Source organism: Trachinotus anak, unplaced genomic scaffold, assembly GCF_046630095.1.
Source record: "Trachinotus anak isolate AG129_WGS33_773 ecotype Australia unplaced genomic scaffold, CSIRO_AGI_Tana_v1 ptg000013l, whole genome shotgun sequence".
Lineage (NCBI taxonomy): Eukaryota > Metazoa > Chordata > Actinopteri > Carangiformes > Carangidae > Trachinotus > Trachinotus anak.
Window position 1 is genome coordinate 15,546,234 of NW_027273864.1, and position 13,468 is coordinate 15,559,701.

The 13,468-nt window shown below is 38.2% G+C and overlaps 1 protein-coding gene across 2 annotated transcripts in view; it reads right to left on the minus strand.

Annotated features, from left to right (window-relative positions):
• The window catches only part of rad18 (RAD18 E3 ubiquitin protein ligase), a 56,672-nt gene extending 43,718 nt beyond the window's left edge, over positions 1-12,954 (minus strand). For both annotated transcript variants that reach the window (XM_071493674.1, XM_071493673.1), the window contains exons 1-9: positions 12,793-12,954; positions 11,971-12,049; positions 10,454-10,515; positions 10,208-10,278; positions 5,605-6,035; positions 4,537-4,636; positions 3,635-3,822; positions 3,194-3,264; positions 2,702-2,762 (exon numbers count right to left, since the gene is read on the minus strand). In XM_071493674.1, the coding sequence (XP_071349775.1) occupies positions 2,702-2,762; positions 3,194-3,264; positions 3,635-3,822; positions 4,537-4,636; positions 5,605-6,035; positions 10,208-10,278; positions 10,454-10,515; positions 11,971-12,049; positions 12,793-12,843 (1,114 nt within the window). In that variant the 5' untranslated portion in view covers positions 12,844-12,954. The remainder of the gene's footprint in view (positions 1-2,701; positions 2,763-3,193; positions 3,265-3,634; positions 3,823-4,536; positions 4,637-5,604; positions 6,036-10,207; positions 10,279-10,453; positions 10,516-11,970; positions 12,050-12,792) is intronic.
• Between the last annotated feature and the right edge of the window lie 514 nt (positions 12,955-13,468).

Sequence of the window (13,468 nt, forward strand, 5' to 3'; positions counted from 1 at the left end):
TTTTAAGTGAGCTCTGCAGAGTTCTTTCCAACAAGCTTTTCATCTTGTTCAACCATGTCAACATGACTTCAGATAATGCTCTATAATGCTGCTCTTCTTGTTTGACCTCTGCACCCTGAGGATAGAAACAAAGACCTGGTCCATATTTCTGATTATCTGTCTCTGAGTGATTATCTGTGAGCTCATCAGGGTGGGGGAAAAAAAATCTCAGACAGACACTTAAATAGCCAAATCACCCTACAAGTCATCATAAAAAAGTCTTGGGTATTATTTACACTGAAATAAAAACCTCATCAGTTTTACATTTTCCTCCAACCTCTTGCTGCTAAATTACTCACTGAAGACACAGCAATTCTGCCAGTTTCTCTTCCTGGTAATGTGTTGTGGAAGGTTTATGAGGCTGGCTCCAAATGAAGGACTTCTAGACTGAATAAAGTAAGATTGTGATTTCGGTTGGGTGATGCAAATATGCAAAATGTTAATGATGATGTTGGAGACACAAAGTATGTAATATTGTGAATATTGCCTATTGTGTCTCCAGAATTGGCTCTCTGGACTTCTCCACTGCATTGCCATGTGGCAATTCCTCAACTTCGAAAAAAAATCATACCGCTTCTGTGATGGATTACCTGTCATGCAAGACTCAGGTCTCTACTAGTGGTTTTTCCTATAGAACTACCTGTCTAGAGGTGGAAAAACAAACCCATTGATCAGTATGAAAACCTATGGCCTACTTCTGAAAATAGTCATCACAGGCTGTCATTAAGATGCCCAAAGTTATCTAATCTTTAGAATCTTTAAGACTTTCAAAACCTTTGTGGTCCAAATTTGTAACAAATAACTCAGGAGGATCTTTTAAAAAATGGCCCTTTAATAGTTTGACTGAGGTATTCCAACAGAAGATTCAAATCATCAAACTGGGGTTCCTACAGTTTTTCAAAGCAGATGTGGGCCGCCTCACATGAAATTAAGACCATCTCCACTATCATCAGAAGAAATTAAGACACTTTCATGTATAAAAAAAAAAAAACCTTCAGGGTAAAAGCACAGAGTTCTTCTAAGGTGCTGCCTTAAGTTCCTCCCCTTGCCTCATGAGTTTGGCAACATACAATGATACATTGTAATTTTAAACCTGCAACTCTGTTGGCACCATGTCCAGGCGAGTGTTTTAGCTCTGTATCTCCATCAACACTAAAATGCCTGAAAACGCACATCACATAACCATTCGCTTACACTGTGCAGATTGTCTATTCTGCAGTTGGTTGCTTAGTTGCAGAAAATACTACGAATGAGGAACAGCAATGGTGAAACGTTACACCTGAGATGTCTTTGCGTGGACTGATGATGAGGTGGAACTGAAAGTAGCACGAGTATGAGATCATGGCGGCAGAAAACATAGATTGGCAATCTTTGCAAAGCAAATTCGGCAACATATTAAGAGTTGAACCTGGTGCATTAAACATTGAATCCATGATTCAGGGAAGTATACGTCGTGACTTATAAGACCCAGTCAGGAAGCAATTAGGATCAGGGTGTCTGCGTCATCATCTCCCAAAAGTCTCAATTTTAGAGGCTTGAAAACACTGAAGCAGTGTGGATGCCAGACGTAAATGCCGCAAAAGTGATGCATTTTAAAACTAAACTGAATTAGTACAGATGCAGAATATGGGTGTAACCTTGCAAGGCAAAGTTTATTTCTATAGAAATAATACATAGCCTGTGGCTAGTCAAGGAAAGAAAATCATGTTAGTGCAGTGGATGGTAAAAAGCATGACTGTACATGAACTGCTATTCTGTGTATGTCTGATTACTTTTATAGAGGCTGTTTAGTCTCAATTATGGTTCTGTATGCAATATTCCTTTTTCAAGGTAGCCCAGAGAGAATGCCTTACATAATGAGATATACTCTATAACAAGAATGAAAAGCTTAGTTATTTTTCTTATTTAAACAAGTCAAGCCATTATAAGCATTGCCTGCTCATGTTGACTTGACTTGTCTTAAAAAGTGGTGAAACAGCTGCACACTCACTCCAAGGGAAGGACTGGGTGGAGGAGCACCCCTCCTGTGTACCACTCCAGTAGGATGAAAAATCACACATGTAGTTTGCAATATTAGTTTATAAGTGCTGTCAAATATATGGTGACAAAAAGGAAAAAGCAACATTACAAACCATTTCACTGAACACAAAATTGGTCCGTTCCACCTGAGTTCAAAAACAAATTCATGTTTTGGAGAGAAGTGTTCCATCTCTCTGTGGTAACAACATTTTGCGGTTCTTTTTGTCTGATGTGTTTTCATGCGACTCGTATATTTTAGTTTCTCTTTTCCCACACAAGACAGAATTCATACATTTTGTAACTAAATCACAGTTTTGTTATTAAGCCCAGAGGGTCATAGTGCCATCTATTCCTTTTCCTCAATGATGAGGTAAATACGTGTTTTCTAAAAGATTTTTGAACTTTTCATTTTTCTTCATCAAACAATCTTAACTATCATGTAATTTGCACTGAACTTGGTGGAGAGGTGAGGCATGGGAAGAACCCATCGAACTATGGGACAGATCCAAATCACTTTCTGTGATTTTTTTTCTCTTATGTCTGGTTTATGTTGTTTGACAGTGGCCTTGGCAGAAGTGTGTGCTCTCTCAGTGCTCTTCTAGTTAAACCATTTAACAGTAGTCAAAAAAGATAGATCACCTACTATAATTTGAATGCATCTCATCAATTTCCTTGTCAGTCTGAGTCTTTGTGAAAACCAGGGCCTGCAAGAGGTTTGAATGGACAAAAAGATGTACATTAACCATCAATGAATATACACTTGACAGTACTGCACTACAATAATATATGCTGTGCAATTGCTCCTTGTCAGATTGGTTTAAGCCAGATATTCAGAACTGCTCTACTACAGCGATTGCAAAGTTAAATGTAGCCTGTGGAAATTTGCATTAAGTGTTTTTTTTCATTCAGTATTTCTAAACAAAAGGACTATATTTATTCTTAAGGCCTAACAAACACATTTAATGCATTTCATATTTTTACCGCCCTCCAACCTTTTATGGCACACTGCAGTCACCAATACAGGGACAACCCAGTGCCACTAGTGGTAAAAACTCCCCAGGGTACATCTCAGAAGAAAAATAATACTAATACAATTTAGGTGCTCCCGATATCATTTTAAGCAGTTAGCACGTACAGGTTTGGCTTTCCCCTTCAGTTGGTTCCTGATCTTCTCGTTGGCCTCCACCTCTTTGGCAATTTCTTCAGCTGTTGACAGAGGAAAGCCAAATATGCATTACTCTTGAGATCACAAAGATTGCCTGTTATATGAATTGGGCTATTGAACATATGAGCGGATTTGACCCACTGTCATAGTTCAAAACTGAGGTATTTCTGGAGATGCTAGTAAGGAAAAAAAAAAAAAAACAACCTGTAATATGAAATGTGTTGGTCCATACATCTTGCTGTACTGTATAAATTTATGTGCTATCTAGTAGAAAATAATTTATTCACTCCAGTGAAGCATACACCTCATTAACATAAAAGTCAATAGCACACCTTTCATTAGTCATCCTTCTCACTCATTGCTACAAACATAAAATGATTCAGTTATTACAGTATCTCTCTTATGGTATACCTGATTTGGGGTTTAGGGAATCACACTGGGCATTGTATATGTGGACAAACTCCTGGTGTCTTTTGATCAGCTGGTCTCGAGAACCCTGCATGGAGAGGTGGCATTCCTTCAGCCTCCTCTTCAGCTCATGCATGGAAAGTAGGTTGTACACCAGTTTGCTCATTGGTTGCCTCGTTTTGCCAAGGGAGCTGCAAATGAGAGGCTGAATAGTTTATTTCAATAATCACCACATATTACTTGCTAATCCCTGATGGAGGCATGAATGTGCTCAGCGGTAATAAACTTCTGTGACTGTATTGTCTTGGTCTTGGATATCTTGGACACCATAAGCAGAAAAGAATGATGTAAATGCCACCTTAATCAAATACATCACACATTGGTCACATCAGCTGAGCTCATGACAAAATTATATTAGCAGATGGGAGATGCCATTTTTCGGTCTGGTCTTATGATCTGTAGTCCTGTTATAATCACACAAGCCAGTCAAATGTGTTTTTCAGCTGTATTGTATATTTTCTCTTTAGTATAAGAAATAAGCGTAAAGTATTAAGATTGATGGAATCCTCTTAATGCAGGCTGGCTAAAAAAGGCCTGACTATTAAAACCTCTGCAATTTATCTTTATGACATCAATGGCAACTCCAGAATAAGGATCCATTTCCAAACAGTCACACAATCCCTGAATAGATACATCATAAATTGGTTTTTAGGCAAGTTCCAGAGTTACTGCATACAATCATTGTGCCAAACGGTTATTGGCCAAAAAAACTGCCCCAACACAGAATAACTCCTAAAACCTCAACTTGTCCTTTTTACATGTTAGTTTTATTTGAGAGCAGCAGCATCACTGCAAACAACAGTAAGGAACCATCATTTAAGTGAGCAGTTAAGTGGGTATTTTACCTCCTCAAGCTTTCTTTCTTCTCTCCACTGCTAAGACATGTGTCCAGGTGCTTGTTGATGAACTGCTGTGACACGCTGACAGAACACACAGGGCATTCCACTGCAGAAAGATACACAACAGGACATCAGCAGCAGCTTGTTAAAGAGACAAATCAGTTTTGGTGATCTGAATCAAAATACATTTCATATCCAAACCAAAGCACTCCCCAGCCTGCACCTAATCAGAAACGGTTCATATAATATACTAATAACATGGGAAAACAGTTGTTTTAACACTAGACTGCCTTCATTTATTATTCAAATTAAACAAATGAAGAACTGATCCTAAACAAGGTACCAATGATCTAAAAACAGCAATACAACCCTTTTATCCCCATTAACTATAAATCTTAACACTTCAAAAGTACACCATCAATGCTTAAAAAAATTTAAAATTGCATAAACTTAATACTTGCTTGAAAAAGGAAACCACACATCCCAAATGTCAGATCGTCCTTAAATGAATCTACCAACAAAAGTTTTCAAAACAGTCCCTGTTCACAACTTCACACCACACACGATTTTGACACAGAAGCAGAGGTGGCCTGTCGGTCAGTGCAATGGATTTCCCGTACCAAACAAAAGATTCCGTAATTGATTTTTTTTTCTTTTTTTTTTTTTAATAACACAGAGATCAAACCACTGTGAGGGTCATCAGGTGTCCTCCAGGGGTGTCTTCATGGTTCATTTGGGCACACAAGGAGAGAATCCTAACCAGATTTTATTACTGGGTTGCAGAGGTGAACTAGCAACTATAAAACCAATGTAGGCTGATTAAGTTCTGCTTTGGGTCTATAAATTTCCAACAATGCTGCCTACATGTCATGAATGTATTAGTAAAATTGTTACCTTCAGACAATAAATATGTCCAAACAACTTAATCTATAGGCTTACTTCTTTTTTCTTCTTATTTCCAAGTGCCTGAAAAGCTGTTGTGTTGTGAATTTGCGAGTTAGTTAACAAGTTAGTTGACGGGGTGTCTCATACTGGGTGATGCAGCGTTCTTATCTTACAAGTAGAAAGCTTTACCTTTGATTACAGGCTTTACGTCTTTTGATGGTGAAGAGGAATGTGCCGTCTCAAACCCGGTGCTGATACTGTGTGAGACTGTGTCCTCCTGTTTGACTGACATCAAACCCTGGACAGATACCTCCTCCATATCCATTGGCTCTTCCTTCACTGACACTGGAAGACGAACAGTTGCTGAATGTAGGTCAGCATCATTTGCACTGTGGGTGCGTGCACTCTGCATTTTCCCCCGCTGAACCCACTGAGAGACAGAACCATCTCGTCTGGTTTCTTTAGTGGGAGGTGTTTTGGACTTCTTTTGGAAAAACTGACTCAGAACGGTGCTGTTACACTTCTGGGCCCTCTCTCTGGGAGTTTTACATTTGACAGCTGAAGCTGGGGTCTTGGGCGATATTGGAGGAGAGTCAAAATTTGCTTTTGACAACTGCTGTCTGGAAAAAGAAGAACAGCAAAGTGCATGTGAATGAAAATGTGTGAAGCCCATGATTTAGATTTGCAGACAGCCATGCTCCTTTTAAAAGATTGAATACATTTTGAAACATACAATAACAGGTTCTGTTTCTCTCATAAATTATCTACCTAAAAAACACAGATCAACAACACAAAAAGTAAACACAAAGTATAATTACTTAAAGGGTAACAGGCCCATTAAAAAGAGAAAGAGCTATGTGCCAGTAAACACTGTTGACAGTAAAGTGACCCAGTGACGTTAAACTGCACCTGCTCAATTATGTCCGCTTTTTTCTACTGAGTGAGAAAAAGTAGACACTTTGGCTGCAGTCTTGGAAATGTGGAAGGCAAACAAACTGCAGCAGGACCATTACTTGGTAATAAAATGGAACCAATGAGGTGTGTGATGTTCTACTTTCCATATTTAAAACTTATTTGTGCTTATTGTCCCCATTAGAGCAAATTCATGCATATGCACAGGCGTGTGCGCGCGTACCTCCTCCCTGCCCCACCAAGAATATGCTCTTCCCCTACCATACATCTGTAACACTGCATGCAACCAGCTATGACTCCACTAAATGTATTATTGTTAAATTTTGTATTGCCACAAATTATTTTGAATTATCTGGGCGCAGTATATTCAGAGAAGGTAAACAAAACAAAAAAAAATGTATGAAAAAGTATCTAAACCACAACAAGTTGCTAAGTGGAGTGTTTCTGGTTTCATATACTTATTTGATATTGTCCCCTCTGTAAATTTGTATCTAATTGTTTATTGCACTGTTACTTAACGGCAGTGTTACTCAACACAACCAGTTGAGTAACACCTTACATTATAGCCATTAGTTGTAAAGTTTTCTGCCTCATTTGAGCAAACTCATTTTTTCTATATCCAAGTAGTTTACTGGCTGTTGCCATAGAGATGACACCAGCCAGAAGCACAAATCAGGCTCTAACTTTAGAGGTGTAGTACATGCCTAGTATCCTTTGTGTTTAAAATTAGTAATACATTTTACACCGTAGTTAAATTGTGACAGTTGATCATTATTCAGATTGCTGTTTGACTTCTGTATATGAATTAATGTTTTCTCTGTTGTCTGTAAATGGTGGGAACAAGCAGCTAGACAACTTTGCTACAGGTGACAAAAACTATGACATAAAGGACTCTTGATATCACCAAACTAATTACATTTTATGTGCCGTTTTTTCAAGTACCAAAAAGAAGCACCACTTTGAATAATGTTCATCATTATCTGTGTGGTCCATAAAGACTGGGTAGTTAATTGAAATATCAATAGAACCATTTAACAACCTCAAGGAAAAGACAGGAACTGAGTGTCCATTCCAATGTGACTGCCTTATTTCAGCACACATTTTAGGTGGAAAAGAATGAGCCGGGGCTGATCTACACACACATTACAGTTCAATCTGATTGTATCCACAATTCATTATTCAGCAGCAGGAAGGAGACTCAAGCCATTCATAATTAATGGAGCAGGTCTTTCCGGGAGTTAAGAATGAAATAGATTTCAAGTGTTTGCAGTGACTTGAAAACAGTGTTTTAAACATCACCAATTAACACTAAATCAGGCACGGCATGAAAAGAATCATATCAAATAAGTTACAAAAAATAAAAGTCATATTTCCACAAATACATTAACATTGATTACATAAGTGGGATACTATATGAGGGAATTTAGCAGCAGTGTAAGCATTTAGTTTGAAATCTCACCATCATATTGATTCTTTCCACAACGTGAAGAATAATCATAATTAGAAGTGGGTGCTAAGTGGACGGACAGCTACTATAGCATTTTTAATGCTGGACGTCAATGATATTAAACATGCATGTGTTTGTTGAGCCACACTCCTTTGGACAATGTCTGTGACATACAATACAGCCATAGACTACAGCTGTTAAGAGGTATGAAAACACTGGTTCATTACAAACAAAATACCATATCCACAATAGAAAAGGACACTGTGCCCTTTGTGATTTAAATAAATTTAATAGCAGTGTACGTGATACGTCTCATTATACCAGCACCACGTCTACCTGAGTAAATGTGTTTACTGAGTGTGACTAGAGACTACGAGGTAGCTGGTCACTGCGATAACAGCTAATGGTATGCTAGACATATAGGCCTTTAATTCAATAGCAGTAAATAACTGCAAGCAGCCAAGAGCTACCTACTGTGTCGGTAATAGCAGTGAGAACTGTGAGTGGCCCGATGAAGGAAGAAATCCCCAAACACTTGCTATAAGTGTGTAACAGAAATAGTCTTTAAATGTAATATATTTATTCCACAGAAAAGGAACTAATTCAAAACTAAATTGTTCGAGACAAGTCTATGGCTATATAACAGCAAGACTTTATGAATCCCATTTTTCAGACGTTCAGTGCTCGACAACAGGAAATTGAAAGACAGAGGGACAAGCAGCTGTGCAAGCCACCCATTCACAACAGTGATGGAAATCAGTGGGTCTACAGTGTGAAGGAAGACCTTTCAGAGAGCTGATAACTGTGCAGTGATTGATGGAAGAGGGAAACATCATTGCTCACTGACTAATAACAGCACTCAGATCTTACTTTGAGCGTTTTGTTTTTTTTTTTTTTTTTTAGATGAGCCAGAGTTTATCTGGCAGGCTTATTTTCATCTGTCTGGAAAAATGTAATAATACAACTTAAAACACGGATCACTCGTGAAACATAGACCATTCCATCTATTTCTGAAATAGAAAGAGTCAAGCAAAATACACATCCCTAAGGAGAAGCGTGTGCTGCTGTCATTTTATATTGGTGTTTTCTTCGTTAAAGAAAAAGACTGACAGGTATATAGAGTGAGGATAACATGATGACTCTATGATGTGTGATGTTGTAGGTATCTTTCTTTTCACTACTTTTGACCAACCCACATCTATATCCTGGCGCTGCTCTAGCAATACAAATTCCCCAACGTTGGATTATCTCCCCAGCAGTTACCAGGCTGCATAAGACAACCAGTGACCGCAAACTATTGGCCAGCTGCACCCATGTGGCCAGTGCTACTCATGACAGGACAATCATTTTTTAAGGAAATGTTTTTTCCTTCATTGGGATAAGTGTCACTGGAGGAAAAAAACTCAAATTTGAAGAACAAAGAAATTCCCTTTAGACAAGCTCTGGACACCGCTGTCTACATCCTGCTGTAATGAAAAAATATCAGCCCTAAAGCTACTCAACATTCACATATGTGCAATACAAGGAGAATCTTGAATGACCTCCACTGATGAAAACAAAATCCCCATTTCATTTACGGAAAATCCTTAAATCAGACGCAGATTACTGGAGGGCAATTATAAAATGCTGGTAAGTTGAAGTAAACTGAAATTGTCAATAACAATGGGATCCCCTAAAATCACAACAGCAGTTGTTTTTCTCTGCAGTTCTTAGCAACATGATACAAAGTGGACAGGTGCTCAGGCAGTGTGCCTGTGTTCATGGTAAAGGGCTTTTACGTGGATTGGGTCTCATTTCCTGATCTGCCATTTTCACTGTTCTTTTAGTCTTCCTCTGAAAGCAAAAGAATTAGAAGTAATCATGCTAAAAAAAATGTTGCAGGTGGATGTGTCAAAGGCAACTGCTTAGATCTTTGTTCTTTGTTTGAGCTGGTTTAAAAAAAGGTCAGAAAATATTTGATTTGATAGCACATGATGTCAAAGAGTCATGTGCCTGGTGCCTCATGTTTTTTCACCATAAATTAGCAGAAGTGGATTTGGACATGCCTTATATGCCATGCGCTTTAGAGTATGTGCTTTGGACTGTTAAGATAGACCCAGTGATTCTGACATCAGGTATCCATGTTTGTTGTCTTCTTTATGTGGAGAAATGTAATGAGGGAAATATTCATTGAAAATTTGAATTCCGTGTTCTGACTGCAGTACCCTGAATTCAATACCAATACCAAAACAGAATTTTATTCCATATATGTGTTGAATTATGCTATGCAACCGCCTACATTACAATTTTTCTATCATTTAATTTGATAATTGTAATACTGTGTAGAAAAACAGCTACTGCTGACGCATTGTGCACTCAGGTTGACGGGCAGAGAAAGTCCTGATACTATTCAGACGTATGACAGTTTAATCGTCTACAATGATGGGCATTTACCTTGCAGCTTGAAAGCTTACAACCAAGTCATCCAATAAACGGTTGTTTCTTAGATCTTGTTCTGTTGCTTGCTGAGGGACAGAAGAAGTGAGATATGAAGGAAACTTGCACCCTTTATCAAATTAATACAATTAATTACAGAGGATGGCCTGTGAATGCACCATCATTATTGAGGTTATAACCCTGATGATTATGGAAATGCAACTTGGCAGTATAATTATGCAATCAAGGGAAGTTCATACTTACTGTATTGCAAACTGGACACTGTAACTTGTAGGAAAGAAATTTTCTGATGCACAAGGAGCAAACTGTAAAATGAAATGCAAATAAAATTTAGTTTATCTGTTAGGCAACAGGTAGATAATTTCCTCTCTTTCATCACAGTTGTTAGTGAGTATCCATTTGGATTGGACAATCGGGTTGGGCGATATGTTAAAATTTTCTAATCGGGCCACCATCAGCCCAGCAACCGGTAATTGCCGATATATTCATTATATCGGCGAATGCAATTATGGAAGAGCTAGTTGGGAAAAAAATACAAAATCACCTGTTTGGGATTATTTTGATTTTAAATCTGCAACCCGCAAGCTAGGGGACCTAAACAGGGAAAATCTGTTGTCAGTGCAAACATATAGTGCCGGCCAATGATTCTAACACTGTAAAGACAGGTTGAGCAGCTTTCTGACACTACTTGAAAAAAGTCAGATGGTGTCAGATGAAGAAGCCTCCACTTGCAGTCTCCAAACAGGTGAGGGTAACATGCTACTAGATGATCAGGGTGCACAACCGCACGTACAGTTTTTGTGCATAGCAACCTATAAAAACGGCTTAAATGTCATTAAGTCACTGCTCTAGTTTGTGAAATACGGAAATGAGTGCTACAAGAATGTGCATAATATGGACCAACTCCAACTGTGGTTCCTATTAGTGCAGGCTTTGTATTGAGCTTTACAGGTTATTGATTTGAATTCTAAAGGAGGCAAACCCTTAAATTAGCAAAATAAAGTGATCACCCCAAAAAATCACCACCCAAAAAACCAACCGGGAATGGACTCAGCCAATCACCAATAGCCAATACATTTGTCCACTTGCCCAATCTTATTGGACAATACATGTTAAAAAAATCTCATTTAGTTCAGAGTGCGGCTCAATTATAGCTGCTGATTTGAGTATCTCAGTACTCACATAAAATTAACAGACCAAAGTTCAGACACGAAAGCAAGTAAAGTGTATAGACAAAGATGCATCCAGCTGAGATTAACTTGCTTCAACTCAAACAGGGAACTCAAAGTTATTATTGCAGAGACAACAGTAGAACCGTGGCTCCAGAGGTACTCTATAGGTGTCTTGCTCAAGGTGGCAATTATACCAAAGCTACTGTACATTGCACTGTGCTACTTGTAGTGCGTTCTTTTTAGTATTGCTTTGTATGTTGTCTTCATTGGGACACAGTAAAGAGTACTGTGTATGTTTTTTCTGATCTGACCTGCCAAAGGACTGCAGAGGCAAATTAGATTTAAGGTACAATCTGGTGTGGTGCATCAAATGGTGACATTTATGTTGAAAGCTATACATGGTCCCTTTAAAAAATGTTCTTTTTTTTTTTTTTTTTTTTTTTTTTTCAAAACCTTCTCAGCCTGATTTTGCTTGTTCATACAAGTTGGTCTGCGGTCTTGCCTTCACATATGCGTGGCTTTGTTGAACTTATCATAAGAGTAATAAGCGCAGGGTCTGCTCTGGAAGCTGCTCAGCTTGGTACTTACAGTTGTGAGAACATTTCGTCATCATAGAAATATTGAGGAAGTCGAAGCAAATTGGACAACGAAGCAGGGTATCAACATTCTGTAGATGAGAAAAACCACAGAGAGCAAACATCAATTATCAAACAACTCATCTATTAACCAGCTTAATATGAATCAAAAAGACTGTGGTAGCCTGGCAATAAAACATTTTTTTAATCTATTGGAAACATGGCAGTTAGGAAGCATGAATTTCTTAAAACCCATGGAGTGAAAGGTTAATAGAGGTTGCACAGGTATTGCATAGTAAGTAGACCTCCCCGAGTAAATCTCTTCTCATGTGGTCATGTGTTTACATGGTGTGTTTCACAACATCCTGCTCTTGGTTCACTGTCATGATACATACTGTAAAACAACCCAATATAATGATCTGATATGACCACTAACTATGTATGTTTGGGTACTTGCTTGTATGAGCAGGGCAGCACAAACGTTTAAGATTGTCCGGGTTCCTGTTTGACATTATGTGCAACGTGAAACATTAACGTTAACTGTGGCAACTTAGCTAATGTGACCAGTCAGTAACTCAATGTGCCTGTGGCAATGTGGCTATAATGATGTTAGATTAGCAACAGTTAGCACTTCATTCAGTTGTATATGCTAGACCCGGATGAATAACAGTTAATGTGTATTTATCAAACGTTGCTTTAGAAAGGTAGCGTTGCTGCTTAGTTAACGTCTATGGGTACTCTCTTTATGTGGCTGCTCGGGGTTTTCTATTAGCTAAGGGCTAGTACCCAGCGTGTTAGCAAAATAGGTACATTTACAAATAAATCCAGGACTTACTTTCAGACACGAAAGGCCAGGTGGTAAATCTGCTTCAATCTGGAAAGCCATGTCTGATAAACAAAAAGTAGCTATTTGAGAAAATCAAAACTTCTCGTTTCTGTGGTCTGTGGTCTGAAGTCCCGCTCGAACAGATGCAGGACGCGTCTTACGTCATTTGACGACTTCCGCCGAGTCAGAGCTGTGTTTGATTTTTTTTCAGATGTAAACAAAGCGTCTAGAGGCTGAAGCAGACGTGTATCCGCATTAGGACCCTCACTCATTCAGTGTTTCTTTGAATTATATCTTGTCAAGATTAGATGAAGATTACTGGCTTTAATGCCAACAATTAGAAAGATGTTGCACGTCTTCTCTATATTATATTGTATATTAAAATACATGTATATGGAAACGATACAGAATTAGTGCAGGCTAACCTTACCTAATCCAAATAGATTTGTTTTTTTTTTCCTGGATTAATTTGAATAAATTCCTACAAATTAGCAAAACAAAAGCATTTCTCCAATTATGTATTGCTCTAAACAATTTTTTGGAACAGAACAATATATGACACTGTAGACTAACTTTCTCTAATATTTACTTTGTAGCCATTTCCATGTGTTTGTTGTTGTTGTTGTTGTTGTAAGTATTGTATTTTATTGTTGTTTTAAATCAGTTTGTACAAAGGATCCGTTAT